The sequence below is a fragment of the Cottoperca gobio genome, chromosome 20 (assembly GCF_900634415.1).
Source record: "Cottoperca gobio chromosome 20, fCotGob3.1, whole genome shotgun sequence".
Lineage (NCBI taxonomy): Eukaryota > Metazoa > Chordata > Actinopteri > Perciformes > Bovichtidae > Cottoperca > Cottoperca gobio.
In genome coordinates this window covers 5289732-5316955 of record NC_041374.1, presented here as the reverse complement: position 1 = coordinate 5316955, position 27224 = coordinate 5289732, and the positions used below count along the sequence as shown (strand labels likewise).

General features: G+C 40.7%; 2 protein-coding genes across 4 annotated transcripts in view; both read left to right on the top strand.

Moving 5' to 3' along the window:
* The window catches only part of tmem108 (transmembrane protein 108), a 35642-nt gene extending 17431 nt beyond the window's left edge, over positions 1-18211 (top strand). Inside the window, exons 2-5 of the mRNA XM_029458320.1 lie at positions 4287-4370; positions 13850-15133; positions 15772-15923; positions 17824-18211. Coding sequence (XP_029314180.1) covers positions 4331-4370; positions 13850-15133; positions 15772-15923; positions 17824-17940 — 1593 coding nt within the window. The 5' untranslated portion in view covers positions 4287-4330 and the 3' untranslated portion in view covers positions 17941-18211. The remainder of the gene's footprint in view (positions 1-4286; positions 4371-13849; positions 15134-15771; positions 15924-17823) is intronic.
* A 4088-nt stretch (positions 18212-22299) lies between these two features.
* cdv3 (carnitine deficiency-associated gene expressed in ventricle 3) lies at positions 22300-26515 on the top strand. Of its 3 annotated transcripts, none has more exons than XM_029458123.1 (5): positions 22300-22725; positions 23449-23525; positions 23964-24106; positions 24459-24621; positions 24713-26515. In XM_029458123.1, exons 1-5 carry the CDS (start codon positions 22540-22542, stop codon positions 24837-24839), a joined length of 696 nt encoding a protein of 231 aa, XP_029313983.1. In that variant the 5' UTR covers positions 22300-22539; the 3' UTR covers positions 24840-26515. The 3 variants fall into 3 exon arrangements, with proteins under 3 accessions (XP_029313983.1, XP_029313985.1, XP_029313984.1); XM_029458125.1 differs by having other exon boundaries at positions 22301-22725; positions 23458-23525; XM_029458124.1 differs by having other exon boundaries at positions 22301-22725; positions 23452-23525.
* Positions 26516-27224: the final 709 nt, after the last annotated feature.

The following is a 27224-nucleotide window of genomic DNA, read 5'->3' as shown; positions in this document are numbered from 1 at the left end:
TTCAGCATTAATGTATCCAGATTTCTATATGATCCTACTGTAAGTCTGCTGTAAATGCTAAAAGAAGATTGTCTTGGTCTTTATACATCACTGTGTTTAGCTGCAAGCCGCTGCTTTCACACTTCACCTCTTTTTTGTCAGTGCCTCCATTCTCAGACAGAAGCTCCCTCCAGTACATAACAAAGAGATAAACCAAAGCGTGAGAGCGTGACATCAAAACTGTTGGAAGAAAAGCATCATGTCGACCAGTTGTGATTGGAAGTCCAGTTATCAGTTGCCTGTGAGAACACAACACTGTAGTTCACACCATCGTTGTCACCTCCCACACTTCCCTTCTCCCCCCCTCCCTCCCCTTTCTCGTTATAGAAAAGCTCTCAGGCTGCAGCCTCTGTGGGCAAGCAGCCAGACTGCTGCCATGGCTCTTATACATATAACCGCAGAATAGAGGGAAGTCCAAAATTAAAAGCATTGTTATCCCTGCGGCTGGTGGCCACCGAGAGTCGGAGTGACTGGCTTATTTCATTGTGACATCTCGGGTGACCTTGGCTTTGGCCTATAGTCTGCGCCCCCTCCAGACACACTCTATACAGAGCTGCAGGTCTGGGACCATCAGGGACCAGGTCCCGTCAGCAGGACCGCGATCACAAAGCCTGTACCGAGTCCCAGAGAAAAGTATATTGTCACTGGATGTCTCACTCTGCCCATGGTGAGTGGGAATCTCTGTAATTCCAAGTCCTCCCCTTTTGTCTTTTTTTTTTTTTTCCCCGATTTCAGTTTGAGCCCCGAAATGTCCTTGTGAATGAATTTGAATATAATGTACTACTAGGGTTGCCATGGTGATGGCTGCCGTCTGTGTGCATGTCAGTTGCCATGCAACTTTTTTTTCCCCTCTTCATTAGGAAGCTCGGCTGCTGTGTGTACAGTGCTAAGCTGAATGTAAACCAGAACAAAAGCAGTGTCACTGTGGTGCATTTCCAGTGTCGATGTCTGGTGTATGTAAAAGGATAATAGATTTTCAGTTTTGCTTTTTTGGGGGGGGGTGGAGGCGGAACAGATTTAAACATCTTTCCCTATTTTCTTCCCAGTTTGGAATATACTATTTCACTATATTCTCTTCACAGGCAAAACGAGGAGGTAGTGAGTCTCAACGCTACTCTCTTGACGTAGTGTGTAGTGTAGTTACATTATGAGGATGTGGTTCGTGCTGTTGATGCCGATGATGATGACGATGTCGACTAAGATGATGACAAACGATTGTGCAATGATGGCAGAGATGTTCATCATGTCTGGTCACTGTGCTTTATTTATAAGGTCATATTCTGCCGCTATTTATTCGATCTGCCTTACAACAAAATTAGATGTTATTGCTGCTGTGCTTTTGTACACTGTGGAAATGTGAAAGGCAGACAGGACTGCTAGCCCACTTGTATTCAGTACACTTCCCCTCCCCTTTGTTCTTCCATGTATTGTAATATGCCTTGCTGTAAAACCAATTCCCCCACAGGGACAGAATAAAGTTAAAGTTTTTCACAAAGTTCCTCACCTCAAGGTTGAGACAGAAAACAGCACGGCATTAAAACAAGCATGAATTTGTAATAGCTGCGACCACGTACACACATGCATCTACCCATTCATGCCTCCTAGCACAGAAACTGTGGCCGCCAAAGTGTTGGGAATTTTTTTAGCGATCGACCAACCGACAGAGCGAGCTAAAGAGCCGCTGGTCGCAGCGATAAAACACGGGGCTGAATTGGGGAGATAAAGTTCTTTCAGGTATTCTTAATAAGACAATAAAATATGGTCCTGGAAATCTGGTTAAAGCTTAACAGGGAGGTTGATAAAAGTATGAAATTGAGCCGGGCTTAATTTTTTTGCCAGACGGCTCTGCATTTTTTTAGTCGGGGCCCTTTGTGTTTCGGCACCCCTGCTGTGTCCACACAGAGCTCTCATTGCAATGAATGAAAGGGCTGCATTTTGTAATGTAGCAGCAATGTCTGTGTGAACAGACTTACTCCGCCTCAATGCCTCAATGCATGGCTTCCAACCACCCAGTAGGAATCCCTTGTGCAGCAACAATGACATGATCCCTCACAGGCTTCCCATCTGCAAACAAGTCCAAGGTTCTGGAATTGAATCCAGGTTTCTGCGTTGGTGGCCGAGTGTTAAGCGTTGCAGAAACAAAACTGTCCACTGCTGCCAGTGAACTTCTCATCCTGACTGAGGTTTTGTTAGTGCCGCGACCCTGACTGTCTACTCATATTATCTTTTACCTGCACATGTGCACGCAGCTGAACTATAATTCAGCACCCCAGCAAAAGACAGGCCTGGACAGCCTGTCTTTTGTCCATGCTCTGCTCTGTGATAACAAGTATAAAGTAAGCACTCCCTGCCACTGTCTCTACGCTCTTCTTCCCAGCTTCCCCCAGCTTCACCCGTTGTGCCCTGCAATTTAAAGAGCGTGTCTATGTGGCTGAGCTGGCCTGACAGCGCTGATGAGACGTAATCACCGTTGAGAGGCTCAGCTGCTCTCTTCACACCCTGCCATTGAGCTCATTAGGCCAAGAACATGACGCTAAAAAAATGAAAGCACAGGAAAGGAGTAAAGCTGCAATGGGGCTGCTATCACTGCAGCATTATGATGTGGCTTCAGTATGAGTGGATGCGATGATGGGCTTGGGACAGTTGCAGCTTGTGTCATTTTCTTCAGATGAGAAGCTGTAAAAACACATTTTCTGCTGCTACTACTGTATTCATGCAGCCACAAATCTTTTGCAATTGCTTGCACTATATTGCGTCTGAACCCACGCCATTAAAGTCAAAGTTGTGAGTTAAGAGCAGGGCATCTCTGTTTTCATTTTATAAACATTTGGAACTCATTTGTCATCTAATAGTGTGCCTTGATAACCAATTTAACTTGTTTTATTATTGTTTTCGTTCATTTTATTTTTTCATTTCTCTGTTGTAATAGGCAAGTGAAGCCAGGAGGAGACATATTGAAGTGTTTTTCCAATTGTAATACAATGCTCTATTATTTAATGTGTTTTATATTTTATGGTTTAATTCATTAATTACAGCCTAATGCCTAATGTACCCAAAAAATGTGTTGCGTAACTATTTCTTCTTCTTATTTTGTTAACAAGGCTAGCAAAACTTGCGAAACAACATCCAGACAAACACAAATGAATGCTGTAGCTGTTAACGTAGTTACTGTTGTATGTGAATATAGCCATTTTTCTCACATTTAATATCAGGTATGTTGCTCAAAATGTTCTCCCTCATGCTTGGGAATGTTATCTCCACCCGTATTCAATACAAAAACCGCTCGGTTCAGATTTATAGCTCCACACAGTAAAAAGCATTGAAAGGTTGCCACAATGGTAGCAATATGACTCATGTAGCGTGTTGCCTGCTCAGTCTCCAGAACGGCGCTGCATTTATGAGAAATAAAGCCTTATGAAAGGATTAGCACCCTACTACTCTGTGCTTTTGTTATCTTTCCCTCTCATCTCACACGTCTCCCACAGAATCACAGGTTGCCTGATACCAGACCTCTCGTCCTGGGGGGGCGCAAATCCAATTTCACATGTAACAGATTATTCATGCAGGTAGGGTGAAGGGTGCCGAGGTGTATGTGTTCAAATACACTTCTTTAGAAGTGCGTGTCTACTTGTGTGGATTGTGTGTGGTGTGGGCATGTGTGTTGCCCAAGGGCTCTTCCACAAAGGGAGGCGAACACACACACATGCTCCTCTTGGGGTGAAAGGATATGTGTGTGTGTGTGTGTGGTCTTTCATTTAACAGAAGGCCATCAGTGAGTCATTCTCCTAAAGAGCACCCTTGGGTACTTGCCGTGCTGACAAACACGCAGTGGCTGTCTCAGAACAAGGCTTACTGGTCAATGTGTAATGCTCCATAATTGGTTTTACTGACCAGAACAGCCTGCAGGATGACAATGCTGATTTGAAGCCTAGCAGTTGAGGAGCACCTCAGCCCTACCTGGTCTTTTATTGTGAAATTTCTGTTGGGTGTAATTCATATTATCCGCTGCGAGAGGTGTAACTGCTTTATGGCAGTCATTACAGGGATTAAACTGTCAAGGTTAAGCCACACAATCTTATCTGAAAATCCTTTCTTACTTTTTCATGTCTACTCTACTTAAACCTGCCCACACATAATCACAGTATATCACACTGATGACTTGAATGTGATTTATATACCAGAGAACTGAGTTTCACCGTGCCTGTCTTTATCTTTCTGCTCTCTCCCTCTCTCTCTCTCTTTACTAGAGAACCATGAGCACTGTGGAGGAGGAACCGGATCACATGATACCATGAAGACAAGCCTGCAGGTTCTGCGCTGCCAGCTGCTGAGTGAGTAGACCCGAGAGTGGGACGAGGGTATCGACAGGGTGTCCCTGGGTTTGCAACCAGTGACCCAGAATGCCAGTGGGCATATGCAAAGTGTAAAGAGGATATGTCTGGGTTACTACGTTACAAATAGGAATATAGCAGCATAGAACGCAAACACAATATACACACAAAAGTTGTACATGCTGTGAAAATAAAAAGTTTCTATGATCTTTTTTGCAAGGATCATAGTGTCTTATAATTCCCATAGTGTACCATAGCATGTACTTCATCAAAGAAATTAAGTTAGTTGTATGGTTGTCTGTGTGAGGGTTAAAAATACTGTCCCCAACAAGTAAGCAAATAAGCGTATATCCCAGAACTAATCCATTAACTATGCTTTTTCTAACCACAAGTCTTGCTGCATTCTCTCATGCATGAATGGAGACCCGAGACCTGAAGAAATGCCTTCAGGGAAACTTGTAGATCTCAGTTACTGTACATGCAGTGCTGTATGTATCCCCTTACTTCTTGTTATAGTTTAGTCCGTGCTGCTTTAAATTCCGTGGACGGGATCAAGGCGCTGTACACAGCTCTGGCAGGCGACCAGCGCAGAATGTCACATGAATATGGAGCATGGAGGTCAGACTGGGGACCCACCGTGCTCCTGGACGGTTAGCTAAACAGGCTGATGATATCTGGTATGCAACCCCAAGCTCCACCTCAGGACAGCGGAGCCAAAAGCTGTCTCTGAGAAATCTGCCTTAATCTCGTAGAAGTGATAAACTCGGACTTGACTGCTGTGAAGGAAGTGCTTTAAGCTGTAGCAGAGGTGGAGGGAGGTCACGTTGAAGCGGCTCAATCTGAAAAGGGGAATAGCGAGAGTCGTAGAGTCTTTGTATAGAGTATATGTTCGGACCATATTTCTTTTTTGGTTTTGTCCAGGTCGCTCCGGTCTTTGAAAGCACGCTGCTCTTTTTTGCTTTCAGTTGGATATCCAGCTGAGGCCTCAGTTTCCTCGGGCACATTACACTTCTATCAGGGTTGCCTCTTTACAGTGTGCAGAGCTGAAAGGCCCTCTTTGCTATACAGAGACATTTCTCATTTCTCAGTCTGCACCAGCCATCTGCAGGAGACAGATGTGCCTTAACATCCTTAGGCTGCAAGCAAGGAAAGGGATGCTGCAGATAGTAGAGAACTAAGATGGATGATCCCGCATCATGACAGGTATCAGGGCAGAAAGAGTTTTCCTCTGTGTTGTATTTTGTTCTTCTGTGCTCTCTACTTATGCGAGCATGTTGTGATGACATAATAAACCTGAAGCAATTGAGAGAACTTACTTGTTTCTAGCAAATTAGGTTTTGTCTGGCAGCTCAGCCTTCGATGCAAAATCTGACAAGTAAGGCGATTGCTTGCAAATTGTGTTTTAAAGCCAGCGTCTTGAAAGACGAGTTGATGTGAAGTGTAAATGAGCACACAAGGCTCGGGTAACTTTTTCTTTTCTCGTATGATTTAAAGTGTGTTGTCGCAACAGTTTGAGGTTTTTAAATCCGGCAACAACAGTGAAATTGTTAAAAGTATTTTTAAGTGACACATTGGCAGTGTCTGTGACTTGGAGCTGCAGGCCTGCAATTCAATGTTCTCCCCAGATTCCAGACAACTTCCTGTTTAGCGTTTCTCTTTCCTGTTAGATTCTTTACCGCTGTCATAGTAGCTAAATCATTATCGCAGTAAACAGCACAAGGAGTCTTTGTTGTTCTTGTTTTCGCATTCCCTCTCCGCCTGATTCTCAGATAAACGCATCTCTGTTCAAAGCCGCCGTAACCCAACAAACAATTTGTGGAGCATTCAAACAGGAAGCCATTATCCTGTTACAAAAGCCTTTCCCTCTTATCTCAGGGCTCACATCTGTAGTGCACTCCCCGCTCCGCCTCTCCACCACTCCGCCCATCCAGTCCTCCTCAGCCAGGATGGTTCCAGCAGTCTACAGGACGTGCCCTATCTGTCTGTTTCTCCCCACGGGACTGAAACTCTCCCCAAAATGGCAGACAAACACACCCAGCAAGCCAAAGGAATTTGTCTGTTTGTGCTACTGTAAAGATGGCACTCTATTTATACGCCCAGGACATGTATGCGCTCTACATGAGGATGAATCCCAGAAGGATCTGTGTTTGCGTTTAGGGAGTTAGTCATGAAAGAGCTGTTGAATTAACAAAAATGGTATTCTAAATGGAGAAGAGCTATAATGAAGGTTAAGTGCGTACAACATCACCGAACAGGAAGGAAAAGGTTAATGTAGTAGTAGTAGTAGTCCTAGAAGCAGCAGCAACCGTCGTCTGGTAGCAGTAGGGTTATCACTTGTAGCAGCAGCAGTAGTAGTAGTAGTAGCAGCAGCAGCAGCAGTAGTAGTAGTAGTGGTAGTAGCAGCAGTAGTCATAGTGGTAGTAGTAGTAGCAGTAGCAGTAGTAGCAGTAGCAGTAGCAGCAGCAGCAGTAGTCATAGTGGTAGCGGAAGTGTTATCACTTAGACTTGTTGTAGTATTAGTAGTGGTAAATGTACTGGTAGTAGTGATAGAGGCAGTTGGACTTGCAGTAGTAGTTGTATTTGTACTAATACAGTAGTTGCATTAGCTTTAAGGATAGTAGTGGTAGCAGCAGGATGCTATTGTGTAATAAAGCTATAGGTAGTAATAGTCATATTACTATAGTGTTTCTATTAGTTACAGTAGCAGCAGTAGTCGTATAGTAGTAGTGCTTTTACTACTGTAGTAGTACTTTTGGTAGTGGGTCTATTGAAGTGAGTCAGAGTTGATAGCACTCTGTCCAGGCGTGATAATCCAATCTTACCAGCAGTTAGTCAGACAGCTCTCCAGTCGGCCTGCTGATAACAGGTTTTGTCTGCGCTGAAGCCTGATGGATCTGATCGGTTTCTGACTGATTGTCAAAGCTTAAAATTAAAAGTTTAAACTACCTTCAACAAAACTCCCCATTTAAGGCTTATGATTACTTTGATTTGAGTCCGTCAGCCTTTATCCTCGAAAGAGAGATATGAATTCATTTTGTATTAGGGATCAGAGCCATGGTGTGTGTGCCGGTATGATGTGATAAAGGCTCATTGGTATTCTGATGAGCACTGTAGATAAAGCCTTCTCCATTTGCCCTGAGGGATTTGGGGCGGGGGGGGGGGGGGGAATCCCATGGTGGTTTGTCCGCTGCCGTGGAGTGGTTGTGATTAGCATAAAAGAGGCTAAATGTGATCCATGAAGGGCCGGCTGGGTGCTGAGGAGGATATCCTTAATTATTGGTTGGTTATGGTTCAATGCTGGGCTACCAAACAAGCAGTAATGCATGTTTATCCTATTAGATAATGAAGAAGAGCTACAGTGATTACCTTTTAGTTCTTGTGCATTTAGATCTGATTATTTTATTCAGAATAACTTACAGTGAGAGTGTAGGAAGTCTGTGTCTTGCTCAAGGGCACATTGACATACTGTAGCTGTTTAGGCAATTATTTATTAGTCCAACACCTTTTAGTCCAGTATGTCATCCAAAAAAAAACTGACTAAAGTTTTTAATACTTGATCACATGGAGGTTTTCTTCAGGCTTTGTCAGATACCTTGCAGTTCCTGGAACAAGAATAAAAGATTCACTTTCAAACTTTTATTCAAATATTTTATAAGCATGGAGAGGAAATAATAAAAAGAGAATATTAATGTTAGTAAAGATATAATACAGGGCGTCGTTATGCTATATTGTCAGGTTTTTATCATTGTGTTGCAGTTTAATTCATTTATATATATGACCTTGGTTCAGATTCTCATTGACTGTAGGCATTTTGTTCCCTCTACATGCAGTTCCTCCTTTATTCCCTGTCATGCTGCCTGAGCAGGGAGATGACAGAGCAGTAACAGTTCAGAAGTACAGCCTGACGAACCGTCACAAGCCTTATTGATGGATGATTTTACAGCTCCTATTTTTGGCTTACTGTATAGCATCCAATTCAAATATTGCCAATGCCAGCTCCTAGCTGATGATGCGACGCAGCCAGGCCTCGCTCCAGCACTATGCTTCATGGGCAGATTGTCACTGTACATTCAGGTCACATCATTCCCCATTGCGTGCAGCATGAGGTGACCCCTGGAAAGAAAGATAAATGTCCCACCCTCCATGGCGAGTATCCCCCACCCTCCCTCAGGATTGATCATGCAGCCAGGATAGTGCATAAGCGCTGATAGCCTGCATACCACCCACTAAGTGCCCCAGTATGATTGATTAGTGCACCTGAACAATAGGGTTCTTCTGGAATGGAGCCTTAACATATGAGTGTATCCATGGCAAAAGTTTCGTGCAGAATTCAATCAGCATGAGTGAATGTGTGTTTTTTTATTCCACCAGTGTAACTTTAGATTCAGTGACAGCCGCTCTGGCCAGTGTCCCCTGACATTGAGTCTAACAATGAATGATTGGTGGGACAAAGCCTGCATTGGATCAGTTCGCAGGATCCTGCTTTGCAACATGATTTATTGATGTCCCTGATGGCATCAACGGGGGACTTCAACCGGTTTCCTATGCCTTAAACAGAGCCCTAATTCAGCAGGTTCTATGCATTAATTGCCCCTCCCTCCATCCATCCTGAGCATTAGTCAAATAAATGCGGGCATAATCTCACAGTAATTTCACCTGGGCGTTGTTTGTCTCCATCATATTAGCATGTGCTATTCTGGTGTGATCAGCTGGGGGGTATAGATACTGAAGCCAACAGGTTGACAGTGTTATCACAGTGTAAGCTGTGTGTCGCCCTCCAGTCCAGGCAAGGACAAATACCTTTTGGTTCAATGTCATCTTTCAAATTTAACACACCACTTTTGTAGTTTTGTGTTTTCTCGTGAGCAAAGATACAGAGAATAATTTGTGTTCCCTCCTCATCACTTCTCAAAATGCACTGACTCTTTTTGTGCTTGTGAAAAACAATATTCAGGCACAATGGCAAAGAAATAATGCTGAGTAGACGAGTGTTGTGGAGCAAGACAAATGTGCCTCCTATAGTCTCCTATCTCTCACATCTTGTTTTCTTTTGAGTGCCCTTTTTAACCCTTGGTCTAATGTGTCTAATCCAACATGTTTGCTTTTGTTCATGTCTTATCACTGTTGAAACAGCCACACATCTCACTGTCTTACCCCCCCCCCACTACACCTCTGGCCTCCTCAGTGCACATTTTCCCACCCTGTTCAACCTCGCTATTCTTTCCCTTTTCCATCCAATTTTCTCATGGTGTTCCCAGTGCTTCAACTCAATAATGGCTGTTCATAAAGCTCAATTCACTTCTCGGGCCTTTTCAATCATTTCTCTAGTTAATTCACTCGCTGTGCCTGCTTCCCCGCTGCATGTCTTTGTGGAGGCCGGGCTCTCTGTCTGCGTTCACCCGGCTTGCGCTCGATCAGTCAGACACACAACCGGTGTGACAAATTACAGCCATTTGCCTCAGTGTGCAACACGCTGCATGTGTAAGAACACATGGATACTTATGTAATCCCTGCGCACACAAAGAAACTCATCAATATACAATATGCAACATATTGTTTAGATCAAAATAGATGCATTTCTGTGGAGATGGAAACAAATTGCCAAAATTGTATGGTATATGGATATGTTCAGGATTTACAAATGTAATAGACCTATCTGTGTCACTCTAAGGCTGACTTATGCATGTTTAAGATCAATAAATTAAGAACATAACAATGTGATGCATATTTTATCCCAGGCCATCAGTCTGCCACCTCTATTATCTTTCAGCGAAGCATTGATCCACAGCATTGATCACAGAACCTGACGACAAACGTTCATACAATCCATTAAACAGCAGTGAGCTCCTCAATAGATTTTGTACAAATGCTATTTTGCAATCTAAGCTGACGTGGAGATTTATTTCTTGGGATGTTGAACATTTTCCACACATTACTTTTTGCGATACATGCAGTTAAATGTATTTAAACAGCTCTTTGTATTAAACCTCTCATTAGCTCTTAGTAATTAATTTTCTACCCCTCGAAAGCAAGTGCAACTCACTCATACGTCACTTGTGTATTTCCTTGTTATTATGACCCTTAATAATGAGAACAATACTAAAGAGGGAGGTCTCACTCACAGACTCTATACTTATGCACATTAGAAGTTAGCACAGTGTCTGATCAGTGAGCAGAGTGTGTCATCTTCACCAGCACAAATTAATATATGGGCAATCAGATGTGCAAGCTTACTTAAAAAGCAGATTCTCCCTTTAACATTTTAGATGCGATCTTCAATAAAACATGTTTTGACTAAATTGCAAAGTCCCAAAATGAATATAATTTCAACGTTGGAGATCACATTTTATGTTGATGTTTATGTTTCTGATCACCCGTACAAATCAGTCGAAATGTTTTCCTGTTTGTGTGTGTGCCAGAGCATTTAGTTTAGACCTTTTTTGATATCGCTTTGTTTATAAATGAAGTCTGGATGTTATGTATTATTCAGTAGAAGCAAAGTGTCGGGTTGCCAGGTTGTGACAGCCAGGTTTGGGTACTGATTGAAGGTATGACTCAAGCCAGACCTCGCTATTGTTAACATCCTCTCTGTTAATTAGCCTCTTATCTACTTTCTTTTGCAGTGAAAAACATAATTATTTCTCTACCTTGCTCGCAGATATAAGGTTTTACATAACACAGAGGCGTGTGAAGTACCGTTCCTATCTTAAAAGTTAGTATTTAATATATCAATCCATATGATTTGGTCATAATAATGCTATTATTTATTATTCAGATGTAGCCTTTTCTCTTTCTTTGTGTTTTTGTTCATGCACCATCTTCAATATAGAATAATTTATGAAATGTAATCTCTTCTGAGCATCTCAAAGGGCCTTATCCTCTAAAATGATCCTAATGTGACCACTATTCACTTTACCGACAATCAACAGCTTGGGTTTTTCTGTGTTCCGTTTCCCTGCCTAAAGGATCATCGTAAGAGACAAGCATTCATAAATCATGGGCGGCCATGTGTGTTATCTCCTCAAATATGAGTCTGGAGTGGGCTCCGTGGATTAGAGACGTGACAGGCTTGGTTAATCGAAGAAAGAGTCTGCACCCTCTATCCTGGTAGTCTGTGTGATTGAGTATGGAGGAATATGATTAATGATTCAGAGGCTCAGTTTGAATAGTCAGTGCTTTGCGTTTCTGCTGTGATGTATTTTAAATCCCCCCGGTGAACAAAGAGGATAGAGACGCTTCCTATGTCAAAAGAAATGTAATAATACTGATGTTGACTGTTGCCTGGGATGTGACTTTTTTACAATTCTAAAATGTCCAGTCCCTTTCTACCCCTTATCTTTCTGCATGTTCAACAGATTTTATTTTCTCACCCATTCTCCCATCTCCCACTCCTCTGCCCCTCTTGGTAATGGAAACTGGGTTTCCATAGTTACTGAGCACCATAGTTAAACGATGGCTACGACATCTGGGTCACATCGGTGGCTTTAGACTCTGTGTGTTTTATATGACTCTTGGTTTTTCTTAGGGGTTTTATAAATGCCAAAACAATGCAATCTAAATGATTATATTAAACCCTCTAATGCAGAGACCTCATGAATCCCACCTTGGCACATCCCAGTATTTCTTAATTTCATGCAGTGCTCTTTTTTTGCCAACCTCTTGGAGGCTTTTGTCACAAGCACCAATCGAATCCCGTGTGTGTCTGTGTGTGTGTGTGTGTGTGTGTGTGTGTGTGTGTGTGTGTGCATCTGGAATACTGTTGCTTATTGGCCCAGCTAAATGTGTGTGGTAGGGTTGGGCAGTGTTACAAAAAAAGGTTTTTGACAATATACTATGGCATTTATGCATGTTGTTAAATGGGTTTTTAAAAGTTTTCTAATCTGACTGTGAATTTAGATCCACACAGATCAGTATGAGCATTATTTCAGTGAGTGTAATTAAAGGATAAGGCTGGCTATATTCTTATTGTCAACAAGTCCCAAGAAAATAACCTAAACGGTCTTTGTATCCAAAGCCTGATATCGCTTCTTCCTCTCTACCATAGAGCTCCATTATTGTCCCAAAACAATTTAAAACACATCAATGAGCCACACTGTTTCACTGGGTGACATGTTCCATCATTTACATGATCACACACACGCTGTAGTTTTAATTTTAGTCACTCCCACATACACTGTCCTGCAGCCATAACCAAAGCACACCAAATATGTTTGACTCCACAGCTGAAAATAGTCCCTGACAAATGTAATATTTTTTCCTGTTTGAGTAAAGTTTGCTTAAAACTACAGTGCTGATCCTTTTAGGTCCTTTACATCTTCAGTAGGAAGTAATGCATGTGTGCCACAGACGGCTTTGGAAGTTGGAAAGCGTTAAGACAACCTAACGGATTGTTGGCTTTGGTCTTTTATTGAATTTGTTGAAAATTAGAAAGCTGTAAAATATTGCCAGCCGTATCCTTTCAGCAACACATCAATAATGGTTTAGGAAAAACATAAATAAAATACAAATATGTTTCAAATTACCCTAGAAACTTGTAGTATGATCACAGCGTTCAGCATCCTGTGGCAAAAACATGTTACATAGCCTTATTCAGATGTTAGCTTTACATTACTGCCTGTTCTGTTCTCAGATCAATGCATCAAAACCGCCCGGTGGGAGCTCCACTAATACGTCACATTAACTGTGTTTAACAGTGTCAATAGGGATGGAGGGAACGGGAGAAAGGAGAAATTAATAAGCCTTTTAGTCCCTCCCTTTATGATTTTCTTGTTTTCTGGATAACATAATAGGACCAATATTCCCCACAGGCACCTGATAATGTATTGTGGGATTGATCTTGAGAAAGTGAATCTGTCAGGTTCTTTGAGATGGTTTTAGCATGTAAAGTGGGCTATTTCGATGCTATTACTGTCATGAATTTGTTCACTGTAAAAGAAAAGAAAAGAAAGAATGATACATGTTTTTGTGGTATTGAGCATGAATATCTTTCCTTACCTTATTTCACAGTACTGAACATTATAAAACCTTAAAACTCTATTGGAAATGTATGAACTATGCCACTAAATTGCCTTTTTTCAATGTTTTTGGAGATTGGAATGAAATAATTGCTTGTTGTTTTATTACCGCAGTAAAGAGTGCGCTCTTTTCAAGAATTTGTGCCCAGTCTTTTAACACAGGAGAACTCGTCTAGTGAATAATGCAGTTAATAAAGCACTCGCACAGGTTGAGTGACAAACACAGCGGTTCAGTAGATTAAAGGCCGAAGAGCATGATGAATGCGAGACGAGGCTACTGTTCTGAACACCTGAGCAGTCAGTTTCAGTACTCGGTCAGCACTCTTGTCTCGCTTTGCGTGGCAGGATCGTTAAGAGAAATGACGTAAAGACGGACAGACATGCTGAAAACACACACTTACAGGGGAATAATTCATGAAACTAGATACTGTGCTAATCACCAGCTTTCTGTCTCTTTCTCTACAGGTGTTCTAGCATTCCTAGCACTGTCAGTAGGGCTGGTGTCATCAGCTCAGGAGCTGTACCTCAGCCAGACTTCCCAGGTCTCCATGGCAGCCGCCCACAGCAGCAGCCCCCTTTCTGCCCCCAAACCCCTCCCCCTGGATTGGCATCAGGAAGGCTCCAGTAGCGGGGAATGGGCATCCAAAGGAGGCACTCAACCTTTAAACATCATCCTCCCTACTGTCGTCCTCCACCCTTTGGCAGCCTTGCTTCACACAACCCAAACTTCCAGCCTGGCTCATGACAACTCTCCCATTCATGACACAAATACTAATACCCCAAACACTGTGAGTACTGAAAGTCATGTGAATCAGCCCCTGGAGCCGAGCTCTGATATTGTAAACCAAGGCCACATGCACAAATTGGTACCTCAAGTCCATAACCCAGTTACTATCAGCACTAAGCAGGCCAGCAGCAGCATAGTGGCCCCACATATAGATGTGGAATCTATTTCCAGAGGAGCTCCAAATCCCCCGGCCCCTCTGTCCAGCTCCGGATCAGACAGAGGAGATACGCTCGCTCCACATCCCGTAGAGCCTCAGAAGTTGAGCGTGGATGAACCGACCAACTCCGGCGGGCAGCATGTTCCAGATCTGGAGCGCCCTTCCTTTTCCTCTTCATCGATGAATGCTGACCATGCACTAGGCCCGAAACTCAGGCAGCATGCTGGGGGCGCCCTAGATATGTCCGCACACCACGCCATCACCCTGAGGGAGGTGCATGGCGTGAACGAGCCCCCCACTAATGAACTGGTGATGGAGACAAAGGAAGGGTCCGTGACTGCAGTGGAGAGCCCACCTGAGAAGCTAACTTCCACCGCGTCCCCTCCAGTGCTGTCCACTGAGCCCAGCCTCAACACACAGAATCCAACAATCATCCTACACAACCTCACTGCACCCAACGAGACCACCACTGAGGAGGGTCCTGCTCATGTTGTTCAAGGTAACGGCACAGACAATGCCCCTCTTGCTCACTGGTTGGGGAATGTGACTGCATTTGGAGGGCTGCTCTCCAACAGCAGCTCAGTCGAGGAGGCGCCTGCTCAGGGGAACAGCTCAGAGCCCTCCTCCACAGACAGCGGGAACTTCCTGAACAGGCAGGTGCCGGCCACTACCCAGGACCCCTGGACGCCAGGCAACAGCTCAGACCCTACCGTGGACTCCCCGCCGTCCCGCGTGACCATCTGCTTGACCAGGATAGACATTGTGTGGATCGTGCTGGCCATTAGTGTGCCTGTGTCCTCTTGCTGTAAGTAATATTAGAGCAGCTTGAAAAGATTGCCAGATAACTTTAGAGTTTGGCTGACCTTAAAACATATTAATGTTACTATCATTTAAAAATCTATTTAAAGGAGTAGTTGTACATTTTAAGAAGTTGGCTCATTCGCGTCAGTGCGGAGAGTTAGATGAGCAAAACAATACCACTCTAACGTATCAAACTTCTCATCTAACCTTTGGAAAGAAAGAAAGTATTTGACAAAACTTTCACCCTATGCCACAGTCATTTTTGGAATAAAATGTATTTTTTTCAGTTGCACTTTAGGTAAAACACAATTGTTGCTGGAGAAATCATTATTTCTTCTCCTTTGATGATACATTTCTTTCTTGTACGACTCCTGAAGAATGTCCCACTGAGAGAATGATAGCTTTGTTGTTTGTAGATAGCTCAACAATTTATTACAAGGCACACCACCAATAGCCTTTTCAAAATACATTTAGGATGGCATTTTTCCTTTCAACCACAGCTTCTTGTAACTGGCATGTTGTTGTGAAGCAGCCTCTACCTCAGCAGCTAGTGTGGGCGATTTCAGAGGCTATTTGAAGTGGCTGCTCTTCCACTCACTGCACTAACCCTTCATTTTCCTTTCCTCTCTCTGCCTGCTCTAGCTGTGCTTTTGACTGTGTGCTGTATGAGGAGGAAGAAGAAGTCTTCAAGTCAGGAGAACAACCTCAGCTACTGGAACAACGCCATCACCATGGACTACTTCAGCAGGCACGCTGTGGAGCTGCCCAGAGAGATTCACACTCTAGAGAGCGAGGTACAAACTTCTGGCACACTGACTCTATTAGTGTACAGTACTGCACACAGAAGTGGAGGGACTATAAGTCAGCAGAATGTGTGGAAGCAACAAGAGGATCCATGTTCAATGTCTCATAAGAGTCAGCGAGCATGACGCTGTATTACTACCATTTACAGAGATGCTATTGAGAACAAGTAAAAAGAGAATTTCCCAGCAGGGAATCTATTAAGATGACTTGTTAGTGGTTAGTTTTCCACATCTACTACTGGTGGATTTAATACCCTATCAGTATACTAGTATACTGTTATTATGAATGCATACTGTTGCTCAACTTAATATGGCAAAGTGCACACATTTGATTGGATTTTCAGACTACATATTTTAGTAAAACTTCTTGAGGGGAAAAGACAACTCACCCCAAAATCAAAAATACATATTTTTCCTGCTAGTTTTCAATCTAGATTATTTTGGCGAGTTGCAAGTGTTGGCGATATCGGCCATATAGATGTCTGCCTTCTCTGACCCGGTGTTACTCAAGATGATCCACAGACCTTCTTGTGAGCAGTTTCTAAAAATCTAGGAGGAAAAATATGTATTTTTGATTTTGTGGTGAATTGTCCCTTTTTAAATAACATTTTGACCATAATGTAAGGAAAGATATAAGAACCAATTGACCAGTCGAATAAAAAAAATGTGATATTCTGTGATTTTTTTCAATTTGTTTGGTAGCTAATGTTCTTAGATTAGAATTATAGATTATTGGTCAATTTGTCAATAATATTCTGCTGAGGGGTGTTTTTAGAAACAGCTTTTAAATACAGGCGCTATACAGAAAATAAAATACAACACTTAATGAGTTCCATGTGTTTGGCATGCTGTATATCGATTATTCAACCTATAGTTAGAACACAGACAACATGGCCTCCTACAGAAGCTCTTGTTGGTTGGAAAACTCACAGATAAATCTTTTGAGATGTTGCTAATTGGATGTTTTTGTTGTTGAAAAATGTGAATATGCTGCCTCAGTTATTTTACATGAAGTGTTTTTTTTTCCTTCCTGCCAATTTTCTAATAATATTTGGTCTCTATCATGCTGAGAAAAAAAACCAAGATAAAATGAGATGTGCTTTAAATGCATCATCCGTAGTTTTTAGTGCATTATAGTGCCATCTAGTGGAAAAGGGAGTATTTAACACTGATTTAAGTTTTCCAAGTTACTATGCCTCCTCTTCTTCCCTATATCATTTTGATTGACCATTGTTTTGTTCCGTTTGCATGTTTTTTCTGTCACCGACTTTCCAGTGACTATTTCACTGAGTGTCTCCTTTCTTTTATTCCTCATCAATTGCATTCATTTTGCCATCTGTGGGGGCGTCAGGAGAGGGAAGCTGAGGTTGGATCCTGTGTAGGATGCCCCTGGTGACCTCCAGGTGTTGTTTCCCCCCTGCTTTACCTGTCTCTGTAGAGCAGCTGCCTAGCTCCTCCTGGTGCTTTAGATGCACGACGGTGCTCCAGGAGAAAGGATCATAAACCCTAAATGACAGTGTTAGTTTGATTTAATTGGATCTTAGTGATAAAATGGCCTCATTCCTGCTGTAATACAAATCATTTAGTTTTTCACACCTCCCTCCTCCAGCACTGCCTTATTACTAAGTCCCTCCGTTGTCTTGTTTCTGAGTCATCCCTCCCTTTTCCATCTTCCCTGTTCATCTAGCTTTGTCAGATATCTTTGTTCACCATCTCATTAAAAGCCCCGGGGTGCACCAAACCCTTATTTTATTCTGTTCGCTTTCACACTGCTCATTGCCTGTAGAGTGACTTAGATACTGTAGACTGCAACGTGTGCCCTGAAGCGTGAATCATGAACAGCTATTGTTTAAAAGTTCCGCTAATCTTTTGTCTGCGTGTGCATTTGCAGGATCATGACACCTGTCTACCCCCTAATGGAGACTACAGTGGCAGCAGCGTCATCCTGGTTAACCCTTTCTGCCAGGAGACCCTCTTCATCAACAGAGACAAAGCTTCCGCCATCTAGAGACAGAAAGAAAGAGAGACGCTGTCGGATTCTCCTCTTCTACTCCCCCTGCTGTTGTTGTCTATTTTATAAATGTGGTAAATATTCAGAGACTTTGACTTTATACTGTATATGACGAACACAAAGAGGCAACCTGAAAGAGGAGTGATGTAAGCAGACACTATTTACTATGAGGATGCACCTGAATATTTTTCTGATGTACATTTTCTACAAAAGGCTTAATTGTGATAAAAAAAAAAAGGTTTTTATTGTCTTTATAAAATACAGAGTATATGTGGTTTTGTTTCATTACAGTGGCTTGATGGTGAGTGCACTGCAGATGTTGCCACATGAAATCTGCTTTAGAGAGAGAAACGTGATATGAAAACATTGAAGCTGTTCTTTGTCATTTTATTTTTACTTTAAAATCAATCCTAAAATACTTATAGCCTGTTGAACTTGAATATAGCACCTACGTTCTTGGGGGGAGGGGGGGACAGATTTGTGAGATCAGGGCCCCTATTTATCAAACTGAGAAATACACTAAAGAGCAAACTTAGGAGTAAAAAAGTTTTTCTTACAGCAAAGTGGAGTCGTAACCTTTAAGAGCAGCTCTCAAATGATCACATGATTAATCACATGAATGCTCTGAGCTGGAGTAGCCAATCAGAGGCATGATTTTTACTCTACAGTACATCTGCCCCATGGTCCAATGTTTGTTTTTGTTTTTTTTATCCTTACATTTTACTGTGCACTTTTATTGAAATTAACACGATAAAATATATTTGTTTTACATGAGTAATAATAATAAAACATTGTATTTATAGTGCACATTTGTAGATGCCTAAAATGCTTTACTAAAACACAAAAAGACAGCAGAATAGAGCAGAACAAAATCAACATTTTTAAAGTGGCTACGTTATATATTTTATAATAGAAATCAGTATTGCAGGTTTAAAAAGTTTATATATATATATATATATATATATATATATATATATTATATATATATATATATATATTATATATTATATTATATATATATATAATATATATATATATTCTATAATTATAAATATATTATATATATATTCTATATATATATATCATCATATATATATATATATCTATATCATATATAAGATAGCCTATCTATATATATATAGCTATCATATATCCTTAATCTCTCTACTCTCTCTACTATATCATCTATATATACTATACTCTATCTATCATATATTACCTCTCCTATCTCTATATCTCTATATCTTATATCTATCTTATATATTAATATCTATTAATACTATATTATCTTATATATTAATCTATATATTATACTATATTAATGCTAATGGAGGGAGGAAAGAACATTCTGCTGCTGGTAGACAAGGTACATCAGAGAAATCATACGATATGGAGGTTGGTACCACGTTGACAACATTGTGCAGACATTGAAGATGCATGGAAAGTGAGCAAATCACACTCCGGATACCTCTGCAGTTCTTTTAAATTCAAGAGCATTGTTACTTCAAATGATAAATAGCTTTTATTCTTAAGTTTGTAAAAGTTTAAGGATTTTTACTTTTAGCAGTTTGATAAATACAGGCCCAGATTCTGATGGTTTATTTGGGCAGATATTATTTTGGTGATTTGAGGTCAACATCTACTGTCTACAGCAGTTTTGAAAGATTTCAATCAAATGAAACTGACTTAAAATGGCTTTCCCCCTCGTGTGTCACCAGCTTCTCTAAAGAGGGACCACATAGATGTCTTAATTCCTTATGTTGGCCCTTTATATATATATATATATCAGTATGTGTGTATGTGTATGTGTGTGTGTGTAAATGCCCTGTTTGTGCATGTCAGCGGACTGTATGAGTATGACAGATGAGTAATGTGCTTCCCCCTTTACCAAATATCACTGTTACTTTAAGTCAAACAAGACTTTGTATCACTTTCAGCTCAGTTTTATCTGTTTCTGTGTGTGTGTGTGTGTGTGTTTGTCTGTTATAGCCCAGTTTGAGAAAGAGTTTCTCAGTGCTGTAGGAAACAATTAGACCAACCTTGCTACTGTAAGTGTCTCCCTCCATAAATAATGTGTTTGTCCATCAATGCGAACTGTGTTTGTTGAAATGTTGAATGATTGTGAATTAGTTGCTGGACCACATGATACGTGTTAGTCTGTCAAAGATCTTGACCAACAAAAACACTGAGATAAATAACGTATGCTGAATATTTACTGTGAGCACATACAGAGGCAGTTTAATTTTTTTAAAGAGTGTTTGAATATTTTCTTTAGTTATTGAACTTGTGGTCCTTCTGTCATCTGTTTTCATGTTTGCATTGCTGCAGTTTTATTCAATAATCGATGCTGCCTGCCTCTATCGTCGCTAAAGATTTTCTGCATTGTGAGATGTTGTTCTAAAATCACTGATTCAAAAGGTGATGTTGAATAACACGGTTAAACATATTGATATTTCCTGCATTGGATGCTCACAGCTGGGCTTCTTGTTTTGCACGCTCAAAAGTGGATATTTTACAAAACGTTCAGTGGCACGGTGGAGCAATGTTAAACATGTATTTTTTGTACTGTAGTATACACTGTACTTTTTACTGCTGAGCAATAAAACAAAGAAAAAAACAGTGACTGAGTCGTTTGTCTGATTTCTATTCTTAAAAATGTTATTTAATCATCCATTTCTCATATTGCCATGGCAGACGGACTTTAAAAAAAGGTTGAATAGTGTTAGCAAGATATCATAATTACTGGTTAATTATATAACAAAGCAGTTTTGCCGACCACAGCACATCCATTGATGCAGTGAGCTGGAATTTTCTCTTTGTGCACCAGTGCTGCACATGGGCAAGTGACCTCCAGCTCTGGGAATATGACGTCAGTTCAATAATCTGTTTACAAGCCTGCTTTACTGCTGAGGAGAGGCTTAATTTGATAAGTGTTATTAACATATTTGTATGCCTGTTCGTATCTGGCAAAACAGTTCAACTTTTAACAGTGTCATTTTATTTGTAGCCATTTTTTAAAATCCATATCGCCTAAATGACTGGTCTCATACTGTTTGGCAAGTGTGGAATCATATTTTAAACTGAATTTAGAGTTCCTGATCTAGCCTTCTTTGTAAACAATTGCATAAATGCATCAACTCCACTTAGATGTGTTCTTATTCTGATCTTAAAGTTACAAAAAAAAAAACCTTGAGATTTGAAAAATGAATCTTGGAAAGATTCTTCTGAGATCCATGTGACAGTTTTACGCATTTAAACTTCCACACATTGGAATTGTAAAAGCTAAATAAAAAATATGAAATCAAATACAATATAGGTTCAGAACATGCAGTATGTAGTTTCCTAGATTAGCTAAACTGGGCAGGACAATTACAGGCTGCAAACAAACCCTATTGCTCCTTCAGAAGCAGTCCAACACCTTAGTGGCAAAATCTTGGACGACCACAGCCATCCCTTAAATCCTCACTTTTAGCTACTGGCCACAAGGCAGAGTCCCCCGTGCAGAGAAAAACATATACGACTTGTTTGTCCTTGTTGCCATAAAATATGTGAATCAGTAAGGACAGTCACTTTTTGAAGCCAGCTTGCTACCTCATCACATCTTTTATGTCTATTTATTTAACCTTGATTCAGCCTTCACCTAATATAGCTTCTATTGTGTGTTGTGTTTTTATTTAAATATGTTTTAATGCGTCCTGTTTGGATGTTATATGATGGGTTTTAATGTACCCTTAATTTTGCATATGCAATTAGACAATAAATTATGTTTCTATTGGTCCAATTCTTCCTGGGAAAGATTGATGACATATTACAACTTTTAAATTCAAAATTATTAGGTATGAAGTCAAAAGTCATGACTTAATATCTCACAATTTTTAACAGAATGTAAAAAGACGGTTGAGGCTTTGTGGTGGATGTCTGCCATGTTGTCTGCAGTACATTCATCCTTACACAAATTGAAATATCTAACACAAATATACAACAACTTTATACAATATTAGGTCATGACATTTATGTGTTTAGAACATATGCATGTGCAAAATTATGATAAATGTATAACATACTATACAATAACTTAAAGTCAAACTTATGAGATGGTAAATCAAAAGTCAGTTATTAGAAAGTAATAGAGTCATAATTTTGATTTAGTCAATATTTTGTACTTATTCATTTTTTCTTATCTTTATTCAAATTTAATTTAAGACGTTTTTGCATTTGATTTTTAGAGGATTGGTTACAAATTTAAAATACAATACAATTAAAATGAAATCACTGATTTATATGAGACAATTCACCATATTGTGACTTTATTTTGTGGCTCATAATATTTCCGGTTCACGGACGAAGTATTTCCGGGTTACGGTACAGATTTGTCAAATAGTCCGTGCATGGCATGGTTGTCAGGATAGCCATCGATTCAGTCAGGGATTCAGGGTGGACAGTTTTTTATCAGCCTTTAACAGAAGTTAAATCGTCAGAGTAAGGAATAACTCCATCTTTTCTGACAGTTTGAACAGCTGTCGTCACTCTTGGAGAGCAGATTTTTTACATTTGTCATTGCTCGGTTAGCTTATTAGTTAACGTTGCTCTTTGAAAATGGCGGATCTACCACCAGAGAAGAGCCTGGACGATTTCTTTGCCAAGCGGGATAAAAAGAAGAAGAAAGAGAAAGGAAAGGGCAAGGAGTCCATCCCCGGGCCCACGTCTGGTGTGATTAAAAAGACTAAGAGAGAGAAGGAAAAATCGGTGAAAAACGAGAACCAGGACCTACAAATTGAAAAGGTAATGTTATCTGACGCTACTCGGTAACTTTTTTTTTTTCTTTTCTAGATACCGGTGTCGTGTCAAATTTTGCATCCCCCGTCACAACCTGTTTCCTGCTTAAATGTAGCCTGCTTGCTGAGTTGTCTCTAACGTTTCACCAATCTATGAAGGAGAGACACGTACTTATTATAATTTTGTCATGAAGGGAGAAAACGCCGGTTGCTAGCTAGCATATGGTTTCCCCTGGCACATTTTGACGGGGTACGAAATGTAGCACGACACGCGTTTTGCGCTTTATTTTTTATTTTTTACAACCTTAGCTTTTGTTTTGTATCAAAATACAAAAGTTAGTCAAATGCAAACGTCTGATAACTCACATTTTAGCTAATATCCTGTTAAGGCCTTGTGTGTGCATTGTGAAGCTGTCATCCCTCTCTTGAATCGTGGCTGTACAACTAGGCCGAGCCGCCATTTGTCACAATATTTTACGGGGTTTACAGCCTTTTAGCTTCCAAATGGCATCGTAATGACTTTGATATAAGGCTATGTTATATATTATAAGGTGTAAATAACTTGTCCCACTTCTAGGTAACGTTGACTCAAACTGGTATGGCCTGTGTGACCATTTATTGGGAAGACCTTGCAGATGTTTTAATAAAGAAAAGCCTCTCCATGTTAGCCACTTACCAGTATTTCCGATCAAATGTTTTGGGGTGAGATTTAATGCATCCTTCTGCCCAGGAGGACGAGGAATGGAAAGAGTTTGAACAGAAAGAAGTTGACTACAGCGGGCTCCGGCTCCAAGCTTTACAGATAAGGTGAGAATTAAATATGTATTTGGTTGTCATGACTCCTTGTCCACATGAAGAGTTGTCATTTTCTCTCAGCCTTGAAAAATCAGTGTATAAATATGAAGTTAGTCTTTTAGTACAGCACATTTTTTCCTGTTATGATGAAATGTTCAATTATGAAGATAAGCCTACTTTTGGATTTGTTCTTGTGGTGTAATACACTCAAAATACTCATAACACAGCTGGATTAAAAAATTAGCAGTTGGCAGAATAAATTAAGAAACTTATTTTTTATTATTTTCACCATCCTTAGTTGGGCATAGTTAATAATGTGTGAATAAGTCAACCTGTTCTACAAGCAGGTATCTGTCAAACTAAACTGCATGGGGAGGGGGGGGGGGGGGAGGAACCTAGGTAGCTCATCCTGGGTTCACCTCAGCTCAACTGTCTTCTGGCTGTTTGCAGTGACGAGAAGGACGAGGATGACTACGAGAAGGAGGAGGTTGGTGAGGATGGAGAGATCATTCTGGTCAGTGGAGACAAAGTGTCTGGTCCCTGGAACAAGTCTGGTGCTGCTCCGGCCCCTGCGGCAGCTGCCGCACCTGTGGGTGAGTAAACCAACTTCAGCAGTTAAATAACAAATGTATCAGGAATGAAGAGTCGGAGGATGAACTGCTTATTAAGAATACCCTTGTTTTTGTCCCACCCTAGTCATGTCACTGACTGAACTCATATTTATTTGGCCCTCTTGCTAATTATCATGAAAGCCTGAGCTAATATTTCCAGTGAGTTCCAAGCCATACACATATTTTTAATTAGTTTTAGCATAGAATAATCACATACACAGCCTGAAGCAGTTGTACACCTCCTAGTTATTGATGTTTTTTGATGAAATAAAAAATGAATTTGCCCCTGAAATCAGTTCTTTTTTTCTAACTTGAGTGATTTTTATAATTACAGAGGAAGTAGAGGAGCCTGAGTCGAAGCCTTCTGGTGTATATCGCCCTCCAGGGGCTCGGCTGACCACCACCAGACGAGCTGCCACCCAGGGGCCTCCTGAGATCTTCAGTGACGCACAGTTCCCCTCTCTACTGGCCACTGCCAAGCATGTGGAGACACGCAAGTAAGTAGACTTCAGGGACAATAATTTGTTTACAATGGGATGTTGATGTTTTGTTGCAGCTTGACTGACGTGATGGATGTCTGCGTTTCAGGGACAGAGAAATGGAGAAGACCTTTGAAGTTGTGAAACACAGAAACCGTGGTAGAGAGGAAACCGGTGGCGCCTCTATGCAGCAGTTGCAGCTCGACAACCAGTACGCCATCCTGGGGGATAAGTAGAGCCGCTCCCCTCCGTCCCCTGGCCCCTTCAGCACGGTCCTGCCCAGCCCCTCGAAGGAAGCTGAACTCCAGCTGTGTTGGCTGCAGTCCTGATGGAGCTCACCTTGCCACCATCACCACACTGGTTACTCGCACACAAAGCCTCATATACACGCACTCATACACAGCAATACCATCGCACCACATACAGTGACACTCCCTTTAATAGTAACACACTTTACATCCATTGGTTGGCAAAACTGAAGGACTGCATCTGAAGGGGCTGTTGAAAGAGGGAATAATTTAAAAGGAATTGGTAAAATACACCCAAACGTACATCACTGCAGCAACAACAGCAGATGACATATTTGTCCTTTGTGGATTGTACTCAGAGCGGCAGTTGTGTTGCGCAACTTTTCTCTGGACTTCAACTTGCTTCGATAAAGCCACAGAGGATAACTTTAGGCAAGATGATTTTACAAACTTCTGTGAAAATATCTATTTTTTTGCAAGATCGTTATAACCCAATCGCACATGGTATTTTGGGGTGTGTTTTTGAGTTGCGGTGGGGGCTTCGGGAGTGGGGATACTACCTCAGCAGCATAGCTGGTGGTGACGATGTGGACTGGGCTTTTTTTTTTTTGCTGTGGTGGTGAACGGGGCAAACACCAGCCCACCCCTCCACATAAAAGCCGGCCATCAGGCTCTTTAATTTAGAAACTTGAAGCTGTGGTTTTCCCTACATGATGATGACACTCTGCAAAGATCTATGGACAAGAAGCGGTTTTGGTCCTCATTTAGAATTTCTATATAAAGTGGCCTTACTGATAGAAGAAACTGCTTTGTCATCTGAAGAGAACTTTGCTTGTTGTCTCACGGGCTGCTGCCTGCCTCTGGATCTCACCACTTTGTGACAAAAAACCCATATACAAACAAAAAAAATCTTCTGTTCAAGAATGTAGTGCTGTTGTAGTATGCCTGGCGATTACAGCTACTAACTGTCTCTCATATTCACTGTTAGATTTTGCTGCCCTTCATTTTTTTTTTTTCATTTTAGACATCAGCAAAAGATAAATTAAAGCTTGTTTCTAATCCAAAACCGTTATTTTGGTAACAAATGCTTTACTGTGGTTTGACACCAGATGGTCACAGATGTTACAGTATCAAGAAAAATGATGGAAACAACTTTAAAAGCATATTTGTTGAGGTTGTTTGGACATACTGAGTTTGCAGCTTTTATAATTAAAAGTAAAGTGGTACATTTCAGCTAAAGTTTTAAGACTGTTCTTTTTTTTTTTTTTTTTTTTTTTTTTTAAATCAAGGCTTTTCCTCCTAAGTAAACACGCCTTTCAGCTCTCATTGCAGTTGTGTTAAACAGATAGCTTGTGCATAACTTAATTTCCAGAGAGTTACAGCGAATGCTCGTCTGTAAAAAAACAAACTGTCACCAAACCAACCGAGTACTATCCACTTACAAAACAGTGGTACGCCCTGTTAAAATCAAATGGGTTTTTACTACAAGCATAGTTATGTTAGAAAGGTGAAGAACTGGATTTATGTTCTATGTTTCTGTCCTTTCCATAAAAGATGTTGCGGAGCGTTGATCCCTGCTGGAACACTTTGGGTGGACGTAGATAATATTTGTGATGAAAAGAGAAGAGCCTAACACAAAAAATAAAGTGATCCTTGTGACTGAAGTCTTGTCTGAATCTTTAAACGTTGAAAATGGAGATTTTCTGTATACAGTGTCTTTTCCAGAAAAGGTGTTGTCCATTTGTGAATTTGAGGCTTGTGTTATCCTGCTATCTCTCCCATAATGACTTAATTGGTGTCTCATTTTGACAAATTGTGGAAACATTATCAAGTTTCAGCTCTTTTTGGAAAAAGTAGATGTTTCAAATGACCTTATATCAAGCATATTAACAAATAAAAGAAACTTTTCTCACACAACAGACTTGAAATGTTTATTTGAAGGAGGCAGTAACTTAAATGTCTCTGATTTTAAAAGATGTCGACATCTGTTCGGCCCTCTGCTGTCAGTCTTCATTTTTGCTTCACCTGAAAATATTGGTGTTATACAGTTATAATTAAAGTTATACAGCTCAAAATCATTATAAATGCTAATTGTGAATAGTTTCTCACCTCGATCACATTTCCCTCAGTTGGTTCAGGCGGGAAACCAGAGTTATTTTTAAGAAGGCTCCAGATACTGACCATAACATTGGGCTAAAGGGGAAAAAACATTTTTCAGAAACTTAGAGTAAAATTGTGCTGTAATTCTTAGAAAATATATAATCATATGACGATACTTTGTCTTTTGTACTTTTTTTAATGCGTTTTTTTTTATAGCAAAATATTGCAAAAGAAAAGCCTTATATTAGAGGCAGTCCTTTGAGTATATTGCGT

Coding starts and splice junctions, on each gene's coding strand:
- cdv3 (XM_029458123.1), top strand. CDS start 22,540: ATGGCGGATCTACCACCAGAGAAGAGCCTGGACGATTTCTTTGCCAAG. Junction 24,107..24,458: donor GGCAGCTGCCGCACCTGTGG/GTGAGTAAACCA, acceptor TTATAATTACAG/AGGAAGTAGAGGAGCCTGAG. Junction 24,622..24,712: donor AAGCATGTGGAGACACGCAA/GTAAGTAGACTT, acceptor TCTGCGTTTCAG/GGACAGAGAAATGGAGAAGA.